The sequence below is a fragment of the Macaca thibetana genome, chromosome X (genome assembly GCF_024542745.1).
Source record: "Macaca thibetana thibetana isolate TM-01 chromosome X, ASM2454274v1, whole genome shotgun sequence".
NCBI classification, from domain to species: domain Eukaryota; kingdom Metazoa; phylum Chordata; class Mammalia; order Primates; family Cercopithecidae; genus Macaca; species Macaca thibetana.
In genome coordinates this window covers 21,276,307-21,292,306 of record NC_065598.1, presented here as the reverse complement: position 1 = coordinate 21,292,306, position 16,000 = coordinate 21,276,307, and the positions used below count along the sequence as shown (strand labels likewise).

The following is a 16,000-nucleotide window of genomic DNA, read 5'->3' as shown; positions in this document are numbered from 1 at the left end:
CATATATAGGAACCTTCTGTGATTCCTAATGAGGAACTGTATCACACTATAATGGAATTTTAATCTGTATCTAATTTATTCAGGAAATCTGGGCCTATGCAGAAATAAATTTCCCCCAAAATTATATTTACGTTTACAACATGTAAATTAGTCCTGTGTCAGATTACATACTTTTGAATTCCAATTTTACTGAAGCAAAGAGTGCATATAAAATTTTCTTTCCTACATAAAATTTCATTGATTGATGGATTTGAGGATCATAATTAAGCTATTGATGAATTAACTTGTATTCTGTGCCGAGGGAGGGTCATTTATGGCTGTGTCATACTTGACAGGGTGAAAGAAGATCCTCTTTATTGTCCCTTTTATATTCTGCTCCACTATGAAATATTGTGAATCTAGGAATGTAGAGAGCATCATTATTTGTCTTTTTCAGGTTGCCTATGACCTTTAGGTAGTAAGTGATAAATGAAAGCTCAAAAAAAGAATAGCTAACGAAAAATACCAGTTTGTTGGAATCTCTTGCAAATTGCTTATTAGAAGATAATAATGCATTTCTCAAATACCAAAAAGTCTTTGCTTGACGTATTTCTTACATTCAGGCTCAGTGGTTTCCAAACTTTTTCTGATTGCACACTCTTATTAGTTAAAACACTTCTGTTTTATAGAATAGAAACTTATATACATGTATTACTCTATAGTAATAAATAGATGTTATAAAACATACACAAAAAGAAATTCAAAAGGATGAGAGATAAAACTCAAGGAAAAATTCCAATGTTTTTTCTTCCTGTACCTTAATGGACCCTTGTGTGCCCTACTTCAGAGACTTAGACTGTGACTTTTCCACGAGTAGAATTTGTCCCACTCATATTTGCATTTCCCATTCTTCTACCTGGCACAGTGCCTCATGCAACCCAACACGTTCAAACACAGTGATGGTTTTCTTTACTTTATATATGAACTACTCCAAAGAGTGTTCCCTAACAGGTGACTGTGTAATTATTAGGACAGTCTATTGTATAATATTGTTCATGAAACTTGGCAACCTAAAATTTTACTCTAGTGTCCTCCCCATTTCCCCATCCCTGCAATGACAATGTTGAAGGAGCATAAAAAATGAAAACAAAACAAATAAGTAAACCAGTTGGGTTCTTGAGGAATGAAATCAATGATGGATAATGAGTTCTGTACATATTTCGGAAGGGATCTGTGATCTTGTATAATTGGACAATGATACCCTTGTGGAAACAGTTGTTCCTTCTGCAATACAGCTGTGTAATGAGCCCAGAAGGTTGGGAAAGACTAAATCACAAATGGGAGAGAAGACTGGACATAGTCAGATTTGAGAGACATTCATTCTTGTACAGCTGCAGAGTGCTTTAAGGCTTCCAGGCTAATGATATCAAGTATGTGAAACACTATTCTTGTACAAAAGGCAATTAACATTTGCATTGAGAACACCCGAATATTTTCTATGAATATGAATTTACTAGCAAGCCATAATGAATAACTTATTTATATGTAAGGTGACAAAATTTTAATGGACTTAATGTCTTTGGAGGTTTTATGATAAGGATGATTAAGTATTCAGGGGTTTATACTATAATTTGAATGTTTGTAATTAAATACTAGCTCTCTTAATTCGTGCTTTTATATAAGTCAATCAGCTATGCCTACCATTATAAAACTGGGTTTAGGGAAGGCAGTTTGTTATATCAGAAAAAAACATAAGATTTTAAAGATTTTAAAAGCTGGCTTTTAGTCCTCCCTCTGTAATCAACTACTTGTTTCATATTTAGGGGTTATTTATTTTCTTTTAGGCAAAGTAACAATACACAAACATTACTATTGGGCAATACTTTCTCTGAGGAAAGAAATCTATTTTAGTGAGAAAAAAACCCTTCTCTTAAAAGAACAGCTTGAGTGACTCCACCAGCATTTGCTAAATGTATTTTTAAAGAACATATAAAGCCCATCCTTGTAAGAATGATAATGTGCTTCACTGAAATCAAGTACTTGTGTCTGTCAATTCTTTCCTTACAACACAAAGTCTTGCTCCGTAAAGATGTGACAAAAGAGATAGAGCTAAAGTTTATTCTATACTTCTTTCTCTGAACATGTAATTTCTGCTAAATTATGCAGTTTAATGATAAAAATACATGACAGTGGTTGAATTTTCAGGGCACTATGGTATTTACGACAAGTAGTTCAGATGGCAAAATCTTGGTGTCCTTAGTATTGATTTATTGCCTCAAAGAAGGGAAGGTTCTTTGAAGGACAATCAAAAATATAAATGACAGAGTTTAGGTTTACCCACAGAATTTAAAAAATTTAACCACTAGGAATATGGAAGCCAAAGTGCTAGCTCTCAGGCAGGAATTCATAAAGGATATAGTTTAAAACCAAAGCTAAGAGATGATTATTTTTGAAAATTAATGTGGAGTCACTATATTCCTTAATGAAAAAAAACCCCAATTCTCCAGATCACAAAATTTTACTTGACTTAAACAGGGAGAATGACCCAAGACAATCCCATAAATATTAAATGCCAATAAAATGCGTTTTGATGGATTTCCATATACCAGAACCATCATTATATAGATATTTAAAAAAAAACACATTAAAATGGTTAGAGCACAGAGGCAATTGTAAGGCAGATCAATGTGATTTTATTCACAGAAACAAATTCCATTTGTGAGAAAGAAGCACTGATTACTTCTTTTTAGAAAGATATTTACTATCAGGCATACTTAGCAAATTATTTAGCTATCTGAAAAGATCTGATACCAATTGGTCATATTTTTATTTTTAAGTAATTTATATTTTTACAGGTATTCACATTATGCAATACCACACACTGCGGTGACAGGAAGAAAAAAACATTTCAAAATACAGTGTTAAATTATCTGTTCATTGCACAGTATGAAATATCCATTAATTAGCATTAAAATTATTACAGTGTATCTTATCCAACTAAAGGAAATTTCACATCCACTACAGAAGAAAAATAAGCAATATTGATTGAGCCATAGGGGACCCAGTTACATAGTATTAAATAATATCTGAAGCTAGTTAGAAAGACATCCAGACAAAATACTTTTTCAAAAATGAAACCCACAGCCTATAGATTCGAAATATTTTACAGAAAAGAATAGCTCATGCCTGCCCTAAGAGGCAACACCACTTGTGTACAAGTGCCAAGAAATAAGGAGAAAGTTAGGATTTTAGCTGAAGATTCTATAATAAAGCCTGGCATGAGAAATTTTCTTCATTAATGTCACCGAAAGCAGTCTCTGTGTTGCACCTGAATACACTTTATAATAGAATAAACATATTAAGTTTCAAAGCAAATTGTGTATACCTTGCCTTAATAGATTACACTTAATTTAGTACAATACAGCACGTCAAGTTTTAAAAATGCAAAATACACTTAATACATAATTTGCTTTCTCTGCTTTGCCTTAAAGAGGCCACCAAAGAGTCCATTAAACAGCCAGAATTTTCTAGTTATTGAAGCTGATCCCTCTCTTTTCCTGGTGTCAGGAGAACACAACTGAGGTGTCACCACACAGAGCCCTTTCCCAGTTAAGACCCTTTCCCCTTCTGTTCTCCCATAGAAACCGCAGTTTTCTGTTACTGTGCTCCATCTTGATTGGCTTTGATCTTATGCTAGTCCCAATGTAGAAAGCTCGCATTCTTCTTAAGAGTGGCCTGCCCCTCTTATATCCCTTTGGGAGGCCCCCAATCCAAAACACTTGATGATCTAAGCTTTATACAAGTCTGTTTTCTGTTATAAACAGCAAGGACGAGGCCATTTTAGTTGCTTGCAAGAGGTTGATGTTGAGTCTGCGCCGTACCGACTCTCTCCGATCTAAATTCTCTAAACATTAGCTTATCAATCTGTGAGTCCAATGGGTTGAGTGCCAACAGAAGTGGATCCGATTTGGCATGGAGAGGTTCTACCAACTCTCGCAGTGTATTAGCCTAATATGATAAAGCAGTGATACAATATGATGAAAGACCTGCGAGTGCCATTATTTCCAAAGCATATTAGTATTTGTATTAGAAATACCATCATGCAATACCCATGAAGAGAAAGTAGAAAAATATGGCTAGAATTGCATATGGTTTTAATACAATGTCTTTCTGTTGGCATGCAAGTCTACTTGGCCATAAATGGGACACTTTTTGCTTTAAACTTGGTTGTTTGGAAATGTTAATCTCCCAAATATACACAATAACACACAGTGCAGAAAAATCTTTTCCCACCACTATACTTGTATATGTATGTCTATAATTTTAATCAGAATACTTTATGTTAAAATGTTCTCCATATACATGTAAAATTACCATTTCTTTTGAGAAAATTAAAATTATTTCTATACGAATCTTTCCTCAAATTCATCCAATCAAGAAGCATGAAGAAAACCTTTCTAGTCTTCTGACCAGAAGGGTATTTGATTAACCTGATATATATGCTACTATGTCCTAATCAGTGAGACAGTGGAATAGCCTAGCTAGTATTGTTCCGATGAGGAGGCCGCATGCTTAACAATGCAAAATGCCAAGAAATGAAAAGCTAAAACAGAGTGAATGTGATGAAAGGGTGACTTTACACCTGAGCATAAGTCACATGCCAAGGAGTTAAGAAACTGGAAGAGATGGATATTTCTGAATGACCTGAGAAACTAACAACAATTTGGATAAAATAAACTGTACTCTCTTTTAGGTCATTTTATTTTGGATCTTGAGGAATCTAATTAATATTGTCAGCAGCAACAAACCAGCAATATTTTAAATCTCTAGCCTAGTGCAGATTTTTATCTGCAACATCCTGTAGTATCTTTTGAGTTATATTGAGAAAAGAAGAAACAAGTTGGGAGAGAAAATAGAGAAAGCATGTTGTCATTATGTCCTCCCTTAGAAAATGGGGAGGGACACATCTTGCCTATAACACTGATATCTAGCAAACAAGATATAGCATAGTTCAGAAATCAGCAGAACTAATTTTTGTCTGTAATATTATACTCTTTTTGCAGAAATGGGGGTGGGAACTGAATAATCTTCATATATATATCAAATGAAACAAAACACAATACTTCAGTTTTTAGAATATTATAATACTGGAATGCTAGCTTTAGCTTCTACCACTTTGTTTCACAAGGTCATGGAATTTCACACAGCAAAATCAGAAGGAATCCAACCTTGGGCACAAGGTCATTTCTAAGTTTAAACTGTTCTTCATTTATCCAAGCAATTCAAACACTTTGTAGTTATTTTGAACACATCCATTGTTTCCCCACAGAGATAAGGTTACGTGAACCTTTTAATTTCTAGTACACATTCCCTTAATGCCCACTTAACTCGTACTAAACTGAACTAGAGCCCTGGTAAGTCACAATTGCTGAATTCTATTGCAAGAGACTGGAAACATCTCCTCAGTTTAGCTCCTACAGGATGGTGGAGGGAGAAGTACTATTTCAAAATGGATACAACTAGTTACCAGTTAGGGTATGTTAGCATAAGAGAAGGTAACTCCCTAGGGCAAGGTATCTCTTCAACTAATAGTGGTAACAGTACCAGTGGTTACTGAATCTCAGCGTGGAGGTGCTTGTTAAACACAGATTTCTGGGCCCTACACCTTGTCTATTGAATCAGAATTTCTGGGTATGGAACTCAGGAATCTGCATTTTAAACAACTAATCCAGGTGATTCTTGTGCCCACTGCAGTTTGAGACCTCTTGCTTTAGGTCAATCACATTGGCTAGGGCTGGTTGGAGTAACACCAATTTTTGCACTGCATATACGAGTAGTTTCTAAGTCAGAAGCCCTGAGTTCAGGGACTTCACATAGAGCATTTTATTTTTAATCCCATCACCAGTCTGACACTGTATGACATAGCTTAAACAATTTCAGGATTTGTGCTGAGGAATCTGATGGAAGTATCTTTGTCTACTGAGATTATGACAAAATGAAAGAGGGCTTGGTAAATTTTAAATAATTTTTTTACAACTATACTTTTTATGTAGTGTTAAATACTGCCTATTTATATTTGAGGCAAACAAATAACTACAAAGGCACTCCTACACTCAACTCCACTATATGTCTTGGCATGTGCATTATGAATCTTAAGTGTAAGTGTACTGGCAAGCCAGGTGGGTCAGAAGCAAGTGCACAAAGGGCTGCTCGTATATGGCTAATCTAGATGAAATCTCCAAAACACAAAAACCTACTTCATGATACTGCCCTTCTATCTTGGACTTCTGAGAATCTCATGTTTATGTATCTTTAACCGTTTACAAGTCCCATTCTGATTCTGAACACTCTTTCCTTTTCTCTCCCTTTAGGTTTTCACTGGGCTTTTTCTTTCTTTGTGGTCAATTCCCAATTACTAGCCTTCTCCTTTGTAGTGGACAACTTCATTTATCCTGACACAAATATTTAAAACAGTCAAACCGATTGCATTGGGAGTTATACCTGATGTAAATGATGGGTTGATGGGTGCTGATGAGTTGATGGGTGCAGCACACCAACATGGCAGAAGTATACATATGTAACAAACCTGCACATTATGCACATGTACCCTAGAACTTAAAGTATAATAATAATTAAAAAAACAAAAACAAAAACAGTCAAACCAGTTAAAATTATACAGACTAATTTTATTCCTCTTTTCTAAAAGAGCAAATGGAAATTGCATGTTTTTTAGAAAAAGGCATGTTGGGCACAGTGGCTCATGCCTGTAATCCCAGCACTTTGGGAGGCCGAGACAGGAGGATCACTTGAGGCCAGCAGTTTGAGACCAGCCTGGGCAACATAGTGAGACCCCATCTCTATGGAAAAAAACAATAGAAGGCAGAAAAAACATAAATTATATAACTCTTGATTATTTTGTTTTCTTTTGGATGATATAAAAATATTCCCTACTGCTGCTGTTAAAATAAACTTCACCAAGCTTTTAGCCAATTACATTTTGAAATGACAGAAATATATCTAAGCTACCACAAAGAAAATCAGTAATGCTTCTGTTTGGCATATTATTTAATAAATATTTATTAAGCTTCTACCCATCACTGAAACTTCTAATTGTGAGGCCACCAGCTTAGGTTAAGAAGAAACAGATCTTGTTTCCCTGTTACTATACTGGAGATCTGAACGATGAACCCAGATGTAATGCCATGTTGAATCGTGTAGCATGACTTATTCCAGTGAGATTCCATGTCCATGCAAGTTCCTTGAGACACAGATTGAATTTGCATAGGAAATCTTGAGGAAGATGTTTCTTTTTCTTTTTGCTTTATGAATTTAAACATTCCCCCAAATAAAATTTGACCACCCAAATAATAAGCAGAAATAGAATTCTGGAAACATAAGTTTTTAGAAATATAATCTGGCTTCTATTAGTGACCTGCTAAAAATAGTTGATGATACTTCAATCAAATGCCTGAGGAGGATTAGATTATAGAGGGGATAAGGGTAGAGGTACGAACATCTTCAAGAAAATGATTAAGGCTGAATATAAAACAGGTGAAAAGAAATATTTTCTTTAATGGATGGAAGAGAAGAAAATATTTTAAAATGGAAGTATTTAAGCCAGATGAGCACTTACAAAGATTCCTAATTCTGTTTGAGTACTAAGACAGAACTCGGTTCCATTTTACTCAGTTCCATAATCAGCATGCTTGAGGGCAAATTTAAGGGCAAAGTCAAAGACTACTTGTCTTAAGCTATTTGTGGATAACAAAGGCCATCAATAGCAGATATTCAAGTCTATCAAGAGTAACACAATTCTACTCCTGGGAGAGTAGAATTGTTTTGTGTTTATTTTGAAAAATTTAAGTTTTTCTTTTTCAAAAACAAGGATATCTAACACCATGAAATGATAGTGATAATTACTTTTCTCTATGTAAGTACTGGAGAAAGTGGGCTCATACCTTGGTTCAGAATGTTCAGACCAAGACAGAGACTTGTTAATTGTGGTTTGAGTATTATCTGTACAAATTTTGAGTGCCTATTTTTCTCATAAAAGGTTGACTTCAAAAAGACAGGATATTAAAGATTTTGTTTGTTTATTTTTTAATACCATAGGGAGGAGTTGGGAAATATTTTTATTTTATGAATGTGAAGCAAAATTTTCATGATAAAGTATTATTTTTCTAAATAAAGTGGTAAGTAGTAAAAGATAATATAGTTTGTGCTTATACTTACAGCACCTATGGAGTTCTTTAATTCACAATTCCAGGTAAAATAAAATATTTGATGAACCTAAGCCATAGGCAAAACAGGTAAGAAAATACTGTTTCCAGATAATTTGAGTGTTCCTCTAAATTCCCAAATCACAATTCCATCCTGTGTGTATAAATCACAAGACATGGAGTATTTCCTTATGAAAAGAGTATTTCATCTTAATGTACCTACTGTTATATTATGGTCTTAGAGTGCCATTTATGATTTAATTACTTATTCATGAGTCTATCATACATGCTGACTTTCTACAATCTGCATTAAAAACCACTATCTGAAATTAAGGCAGATCTAAAGTACCCTTTAAATGAAGTTTATACAAAACAACTGAAGACATCTTTCACATTTAATAGTTACAAAAGTACTTAACATGTTATTTTAATTTATAACCAGTTTATTTTCAATGAAGTGTCTATAGATATTTCAGGAAAATGTACTATGGAATTTTGACACATGATACTGTCATTGCAAATGTCGCCATTCAGATTTTAAAATGGAAAATGGGAATAATTAATTTTTATAGAAATATACTATTCAGTAAAGGTTTAATGGGTGCCTCTGGGTGTACATATATATATATATATATATATATATACTATATCAAATGTTAGGAATAAATATACAAAGATGACAGTTTCACCTCAAAATGATTATGATATAGTTGTATACCTCCTTTCCACTTCTATCTTAAAATTTGATAGTTAAGAATTATCTACTTTATTTGACTTAATATTTGACTCCTCCATCATACTCCATCCATATTTTTAAATATTTCAGGAGATGTGATTTTGAGGTTATTAATAATCACGTTAAACTCCAATGAGACAACTTTAGTAAAAATAACCATTCCTGGGTAAGGTTTTCTTTCAGCAATGTAGGTGGACAGCAAGCTATTGGCAGATTGGGTTGCTTTTGAAATCCATTTTATGATGAATAATGACTTAATTTAAAATAATCTCCTTAAAGTTCTCAGTTCCAGTTGAAATAGCTATAGAGATGACATAGCTGAAGTCTGAGACATGAACCCCCTACAGAAAATAGTAGACTTTTTTTTTTTAAACTCCCAACTCAAATACTTTAGAGATGAACAGTGCAGGTTTTAAATTTATGTGGATTTTCTACCACCACTTTGTATGTTTGTATTAAAAGGATGTAATTAGATCATATTCAGCCTGGATGATAATCAATGTGAAGTAACTCAGTGATGAGAACTGCCAGTCTGGTGAACAAGTGAGTCATTCAACACTTCATTTGTGACTGTATCTGGTCTGCCAAAATGAAAAGGCAAATTGGGATCAACTCTGTCAACATAGCTTTCTTGCTGATTTCCTTTAATAGGTTCTTTTTGAATTTAGTATATATATGTAGTATAGTATATATATACACACACTAAAATAAATGAATATATAGTTATATTTTATAATATGTATAATATACATATTATAATATGATATATTATACATATAATATATTCTGTTATAAATAACAGTTACATAGATCTTTGTGAACTTTTGTCCTACAGGTCTAGTCCATCCTATTCTTACTCTCATACTAAATTCATATACTATCCTCAAAGTACTGCCATCTTGATTTTGGGAGGATTATTGTTATTTTTATTAGAAGAATATAATTCAGTATTTGCTCCAGTACTAATGGGGGGTGCTGACAGCAGAATAAGAAAATAATTGATTCTTATGCTAAAAATCTAAGATATTATTTCCTCCCATACTGTAACATTCTTTATGATTGTAGAAGCCTGAAATAAACTTCTGCTTACTCTTTATAACTGAGCTTGCAATATTATAAAAATGGTAATATTGATTTTCCTCCTTCAATAACTTCTAAATGTTAATGCCTTATTAATAACCTCCTTGGCACACCATTCTGACATTTGGGATCATTTGCTTATTAACAACTCTGGCAAGAAGGAGCTGCTTTAGGGGCACTGCCAATTGAATTTAAGGACAATGAAAGATACATTCCTTAGCAAAGCAAGTGCCAAAGAAAGGTAAGAAGAAAATTCAAGAAACATTTGTAAGAATCTAAAATTGTATCTTGACAGTTATTTGTCATTAAGATTTTTTCTTTATGTCAAATTTGTTATAAATCTAATCTCTCACCTTAACCCATGGTATTTTCACATTCTTTTATTTTCTAATCTAAAATAATTACATCATAAACAATTCTCAAAAATCCCCACTGTTAAGTCATCTGCATATTCCAACATTCAAATTATTATATTTTTAGGCATTCAAAACGTATTGTGTACATGACAAGAAGAAAAACATTAATTTGGTAAAAATCACTATAAAATCATGTTTGTAAGAAATATAGCATAGATGTAAACAAATTAGCATTAATGTTCATCTTAACTAAAAACCAAGTAATGAGGTTTCATATTCAGTCTTAGCTGTCTTAGAAATTGTTGGTTATTAAATTTTGGACCAGCAAAGTCATCTTGGATTTGGGATGGAAAGCTATTGAATCTAACAACATATGTGTTTTTTAAAAACAATAATGTGTTTTTTAAAAATACCCTATTATATATTAATTTTCATTTTTCCCTTCTGACAAAATTATATGGCACTGCCCTTTTAAAGAAAGTTCCACTAAAGAGTTAGAGATACGCTGACTCTCAATGTTCTTATGGAAAAATACAAATGACTTTATAGCCATTGCAAAAGGTTCCCAGCTATATCTGTGTTTAACATTTAGTATCACATGTTGAATTTCACACTCACCAGTGTAATTACAGAAAACTAGAATGATACAGGAACTTCATTGCAGTGAGAGTTCCTCTTGCAAAATTCAAATGTTTGAAATGTCAGAAAGTTCTCTGTATCCTACAACATAATTTGTATTCAAATATAGCAATGGATTGCTAACTTTTTGCTAGTACAAAAACAAAAAATTCATTTATGTTAATAAATTTGTTTCCCATCTGTAAACTAATTTACGGCACCTTTATGGTGCTAGCTTATTCATAATATATTTTAAAAATAAGAACAATTCTGTTTCATTGAAGTCAGAATTTTTTGGAATTCCTATTTAGTATATGTATTTTATTAAGCAAGGACCATGTTGCCTTCTCTAGGGTAAAAAACACAACCATGAAAGTTGAGAAGTCATCCTAAGTCACTTTGAGGAATGTGCAAATCAACGGGTGAATTTGGGATTCCCAACACCACTTAAGACTTTCTACCATCTTATTTGACTGGTGCCATTTTCTGGGAGGGGATGGCAAAAAAATAATAGCAGCTGTAAAGTATTTAGTATCTCCATAACAAATATGATCTTCAAAGAACTCTGTGGAACTTTGACCCTATTTGTGGTACTAATCCATGTGTGTGTGTGTGTGTGTGTATAAGTGTGTATACACACAAACACATATATACACATACTAACATTACAAATTTACATATGCAAGAATATATTAAAAACTGGGCTATATGATCTTCTATAGCTAATTCATCAGATCTATCTGGATATGCTATAACTGGATTTGTAGTGATAAATTACATTAGTTCTTCCTTAAGTCCATGTATACTTATGATCAAGGTTCTAAAATAACTTCTCATACTGATTTTATTGGAAGTGCACAACTAATCTAAAAGATACTAATATTAGATTTAGTGACAAATTTAGAAAATCTCAAACTAAAAGTCACATTTTAAGCCCACCATCAAGTGAACATTAAATGTGTGAACTACTATTTAGGAATATTGTCATATAATTTGAAATGAAACATTATTCCTTAGTAATTGACTATACAGAGTACACACCATGAATACAGTACACACAAAACCAGAACCTGACCAAGGAAAATGTCATTTTCTTTCTCCTTATTTTAAAGCTTCAGCACCAGAAAGTTTGTTTTCTCTTTGTGGAAAATCAATAAACACTTTAAAAGCAGAAGCAGGAACTCTTCTTTAACAAAGCAATATACTTTATAAAAGGCCTTGGGAACCAAGGCCTTAGTTTTAGCCACATGAGGAATGGTTTCACATCTTAGTTGTGTGGGCAGATCTGGTCTCCATGGTGATGAAAAAGTCAGCCAGGGAAGTGGAAAGAACTGTGGTACATTGCTCCCAATAGAAACGGCCAAGCTGAAATCAAATGTAGCTTTTGTATTTAGCATGGACAAAGCCTGAAGCTCCAGTGAACTGGTACTTTACCTCAGGTTGTCATGGCAACCTGCTAAGAAGGGTGGGTTACAGATGCCCATATCAACTTATTACTAAGATGTAAAATCAAAAGCCAGAACATATGGGATAAAAGTAATAAGTTATTCACTAGTTCTGAATTCGGTTTTCTTAAAGAGGAGCTAGGAATTTAATGGAGGTATTGCTGTTTTTGCAAAATATCATATATTCTAATTAGTATTCTTTTTTCAAGGAATCCTAAGAATTAGCACTGAAAAACCTTTACTCTTCAATTTCGTGTTAACATTTTGAAGGCAAACCAATTTAGCATGTTAGCTCAGTAATAATAATTATGGCACTAACATTTCCATTTCACTTTCTACTTTACAAAGTACTTTTATACGCAATATCTTGAAAGAAGATGCAGGAAATGTGAGAATTTCACTAAAGTTCACTTTAGTAGTGAGTTTTTATTTTATTCTACATACTGCATGAGAGATTAGAAGGAAATAGATTAAAGCATTAAATGTTGCATTCTTTAATAGTTCTTTTCAGATCACATGGATTTACTCTTCAGATTTGTAAGAGGTGATTAGAATTAATGTTTCATCATGAGGGAATATACAGAAACACACAATATATCAGATTTGGCATCTGTGAGTAGGAATTGGTAAAATCAGTGTTATCTCTGAATTTTACTCATAAATCTACTGCTTTTATATCTCTACCAAATGATAGATAAATAAATAGGCAGAAATATTTGGATTGTTTCTATAAAAATGTATAAAGTAGAACTTTGAAGAAAAAATTGAAATAACTTCTGATTAGTCACCATATGAAATAATTTTCAAACTGGTATCCAGACTTAATTCTTGGGAATTATTTTATTTATTTATTTATTTATTTATTTATTTATTTATAGACAGGGTCTTGTTATGTCGCCCAGGCTGGAGTGCAGTGGTGTGATCACAGCTCACAGGAGGCTCAACCTCCCACCCTCAAGTGATCCTCCTACCTCAGCCTCCTGAGTAGCTGGCACTACAAGTGCATGCCATCATGCCTGGCTAATTTTTGTATTTTTTGTAGACACGGGGTTTTGCCATGTTGCCCAGGTTAGTCTCCAACTCCTGGGCTCAAGCAATCCTCCTGCCTTGGCCTCCTGAAGTGCCGGGTGTGAGCCACTGTGCCCGGCCAGTTTTTCTTTTTTTAAAAAAATCCCAATATTAAAAATTAGCTATAAAAGGAATCATGTCAAAGCTTAAAATACTAAGAAAGGATTTTGACTCAAGTGGTGGACTCGTTTCACTGTTTATACATATCACAGTACATGATTTTTGGACACTGGTTAAAATTGGAAAGTACACTAATTACAATTTCTACTAATAAAAGGTAAAATGTTGTAAATGTGATTGAAAGATCAGAACAACATTTTTGCTTTACTTGATTAACCATATTAATGGTGCTGCCATAATAAAACCTAAAAATTTTAATTCCTTTTATGTAGTTCATATATATATGTATATGTATGTGTGTGTATTTTATATATATAATGTATGTATTATATATATAATGTGTGTATTATATATAGTGAAAAATATTTTAATAAATTTTAATCTGTATTAGAATTATAAGTCTGAGGGGCAATATACAATCAAGAGCATTCACTCTGCTGTCACAATGTCTGTCTGAATCTCAGGTCTGCTATCAAATAGCTGGGAGTCCTGGATTATGCTATTTAAACTCAGTTTCCTCATCTAGAAGATAAGGATAATAGTATTTCCCGTATAGAGTTGTTGTAAGGATTAAATGAATTATATTATGTAAAGACCTTAGAATAGTGCCCTGACACATAGTAAGTACTCATTAAAAATGTTAGCTATTATTTGTAATAGATTAATGTGTTCAACAAACCTATAAAATTTAAACAAAATGCATCACACTATAGGTGTTTTGGCTTTACCTTGAGAAAGGCAATTCTACTTTAGTATTTTTATCCATGTGTAAAAATATCTTCTTTTTCTATATGAGAAAAGAATAAAAGATTCAGATTTATGGGCATGCCTAGCTTTGCAGATTGCATTTCAAATCCAGACTATGTGGAATATCTTTATAAAAAAGATAAATCACTAAAATGTCTTTGACTTTAACAGAGAGGTATCATCTATAGAAAACATAAAAAGAGTCTTCCTGAGACAGCAGTGAAAGTAAAAGGACAAATACATATAATTCAGTCATTCTATTCAGAATCCCTTGACATCAAACTTAAAATTATTTTATTCAAAGACTGATCAGTTAATGATGTAAACCTGACTGAAATGAGTTGAGATTTGCTTTAGAATGGAAATAGCAAGTTAAAATAGCTTCAGTTTTCACTTCTTCATAATTCATTATATGTTCATTGAATATATTTCACTAAACAACTGAAACATAATAAACAAATTCTATTAATATACATGAGATTTATTTTCCCTATCAATGGGTGTTTCCCTCTTGCCATTAGATAACCCACTTCACGCATTGACATGGTTTGGCCCATCCGAATCTCATCTTGTAGCACCCATAATTCCCATGAGTTGTGGGAGGGACCCAGTGGGAAATAATTGAATCATGGGGATGGGTCTTTCCTGTGCTGTTCTTGTGACAGTGAATAAGTCTCAAGAGATCTGATAGTTTTAAAAATGGGAGTGTCCCTGTACAAGCTCTCTCTCTTTACCTGACCCCATCCAAGTAAGATGTGACTTGCTCCTCCTTGCCTTCCACCATGATTGTGAAGCTTCCCCAGCTATGTGGAACTGTAAGCACAATTAAAGCTCTTTCTTTTGTAAATTGCCCAGTCTTGGGTATGTCTTTATCAGCAGTGTGAAAATGAACTAATACAGTAAATTGGTACCAATAGAGTGGGGCACTGCTGAAAAGATACCTGAAAATGTGGAAGTGATTTTGAAACTGAGTAATAGGCAGAGGTTGAAACAGTTTGGAGGGCTCAGAAGAGAGGAAAATGTGGGAAAGTTTGGAACTCCCTAGAAACTTGTTGAATGGCTTTGACCAAAATGCTAATAATGATATGGACAATGAAATCCAGGCTGAGGTGGTCTCAGATGGAGATGAAGAACTTGTGGGGAACTGGAGCAAAGGTGACTCTTGTTATGTTTTAGCAAAGAGACTGGTGGGCGTTTTGCCCCTGCCCTAGAGAACTTTGAACTTGAGAGATGATTTAGGGCATCTGGTGGAAGAAATTTCTAAGCAGCAAAGCATTCAAGAAGTGACTTGGGTGCTGTTAAAGGCATTCAGTTTTAAAAGGGAAACAGCATAAAAGTTTGGAAAATTTGCAGCCTGATAATGTGATAGAAAAGAAAATCTCATTTTCAGAGGAGAAATTCAAGATGGTGGCATAAATTTGCATAAGTAACAAGGGACTGAATGCTAATCATTAAGACAATGGGGAAAATATCTCCAGGGTATGTCAGAGACCTTTGCAGCAGCCCCTTCCATCACAGGCCCAGAGGTTTAGGAGGAAAAAATGGTTTCATGGGCTGGGCCCAGGGTCTCTCTGCTGTTGTGCAGTCTGCGGACTTGGCGCCCTGTGTCCCAGCCACTCCAGCCATAACTAA

At 33.7% G+C, this 16,000-nt stretch overlaps 2 protein-coding genes across 9 annotated transcripts in view; both read right to left on the bottom strand.

The window, feature by feature from the left end:
- SMS (spermine synthase) overlaps window positions 1-16,000 on the bottom strand; it is an 863,947-nt gene that overhangs the window by 364,156 nt on the left and 483,791 nt on the right. The window lies entirely within an intron of this gene.
- CNKSR2 (connector enhancer of kinase suppressor of Ras 2) overlaps window positions 1-16,000 on the bottom strand; it is a 287,770-nt gene that overhangs the window by 9,207 nt on the left and 262,563 nt on the right. For 4 of the 8 annotated variants that reach the window (XM_050775076.1, XM_050775077.1, XM_050775078.1 and 1 more), the window contains one exon: window positions 2,653-3,987. The exons of the other annotated variants lie outside the window; for them this stretch is intronic. In XM_050775076.1, coding sequence (XP_050631033.1) covers window positions 3,983-3,987 — 5 coding nt within the window. In that variant the 3' untranslated portion in view covers window positions 2,653-3,982. Of the gene's footprint in view, window positions 1-2,652; window positions 3,988-16,000 lie in introns of those variants that run through there. 8 annotated transcript variants of the gene reach the window in all.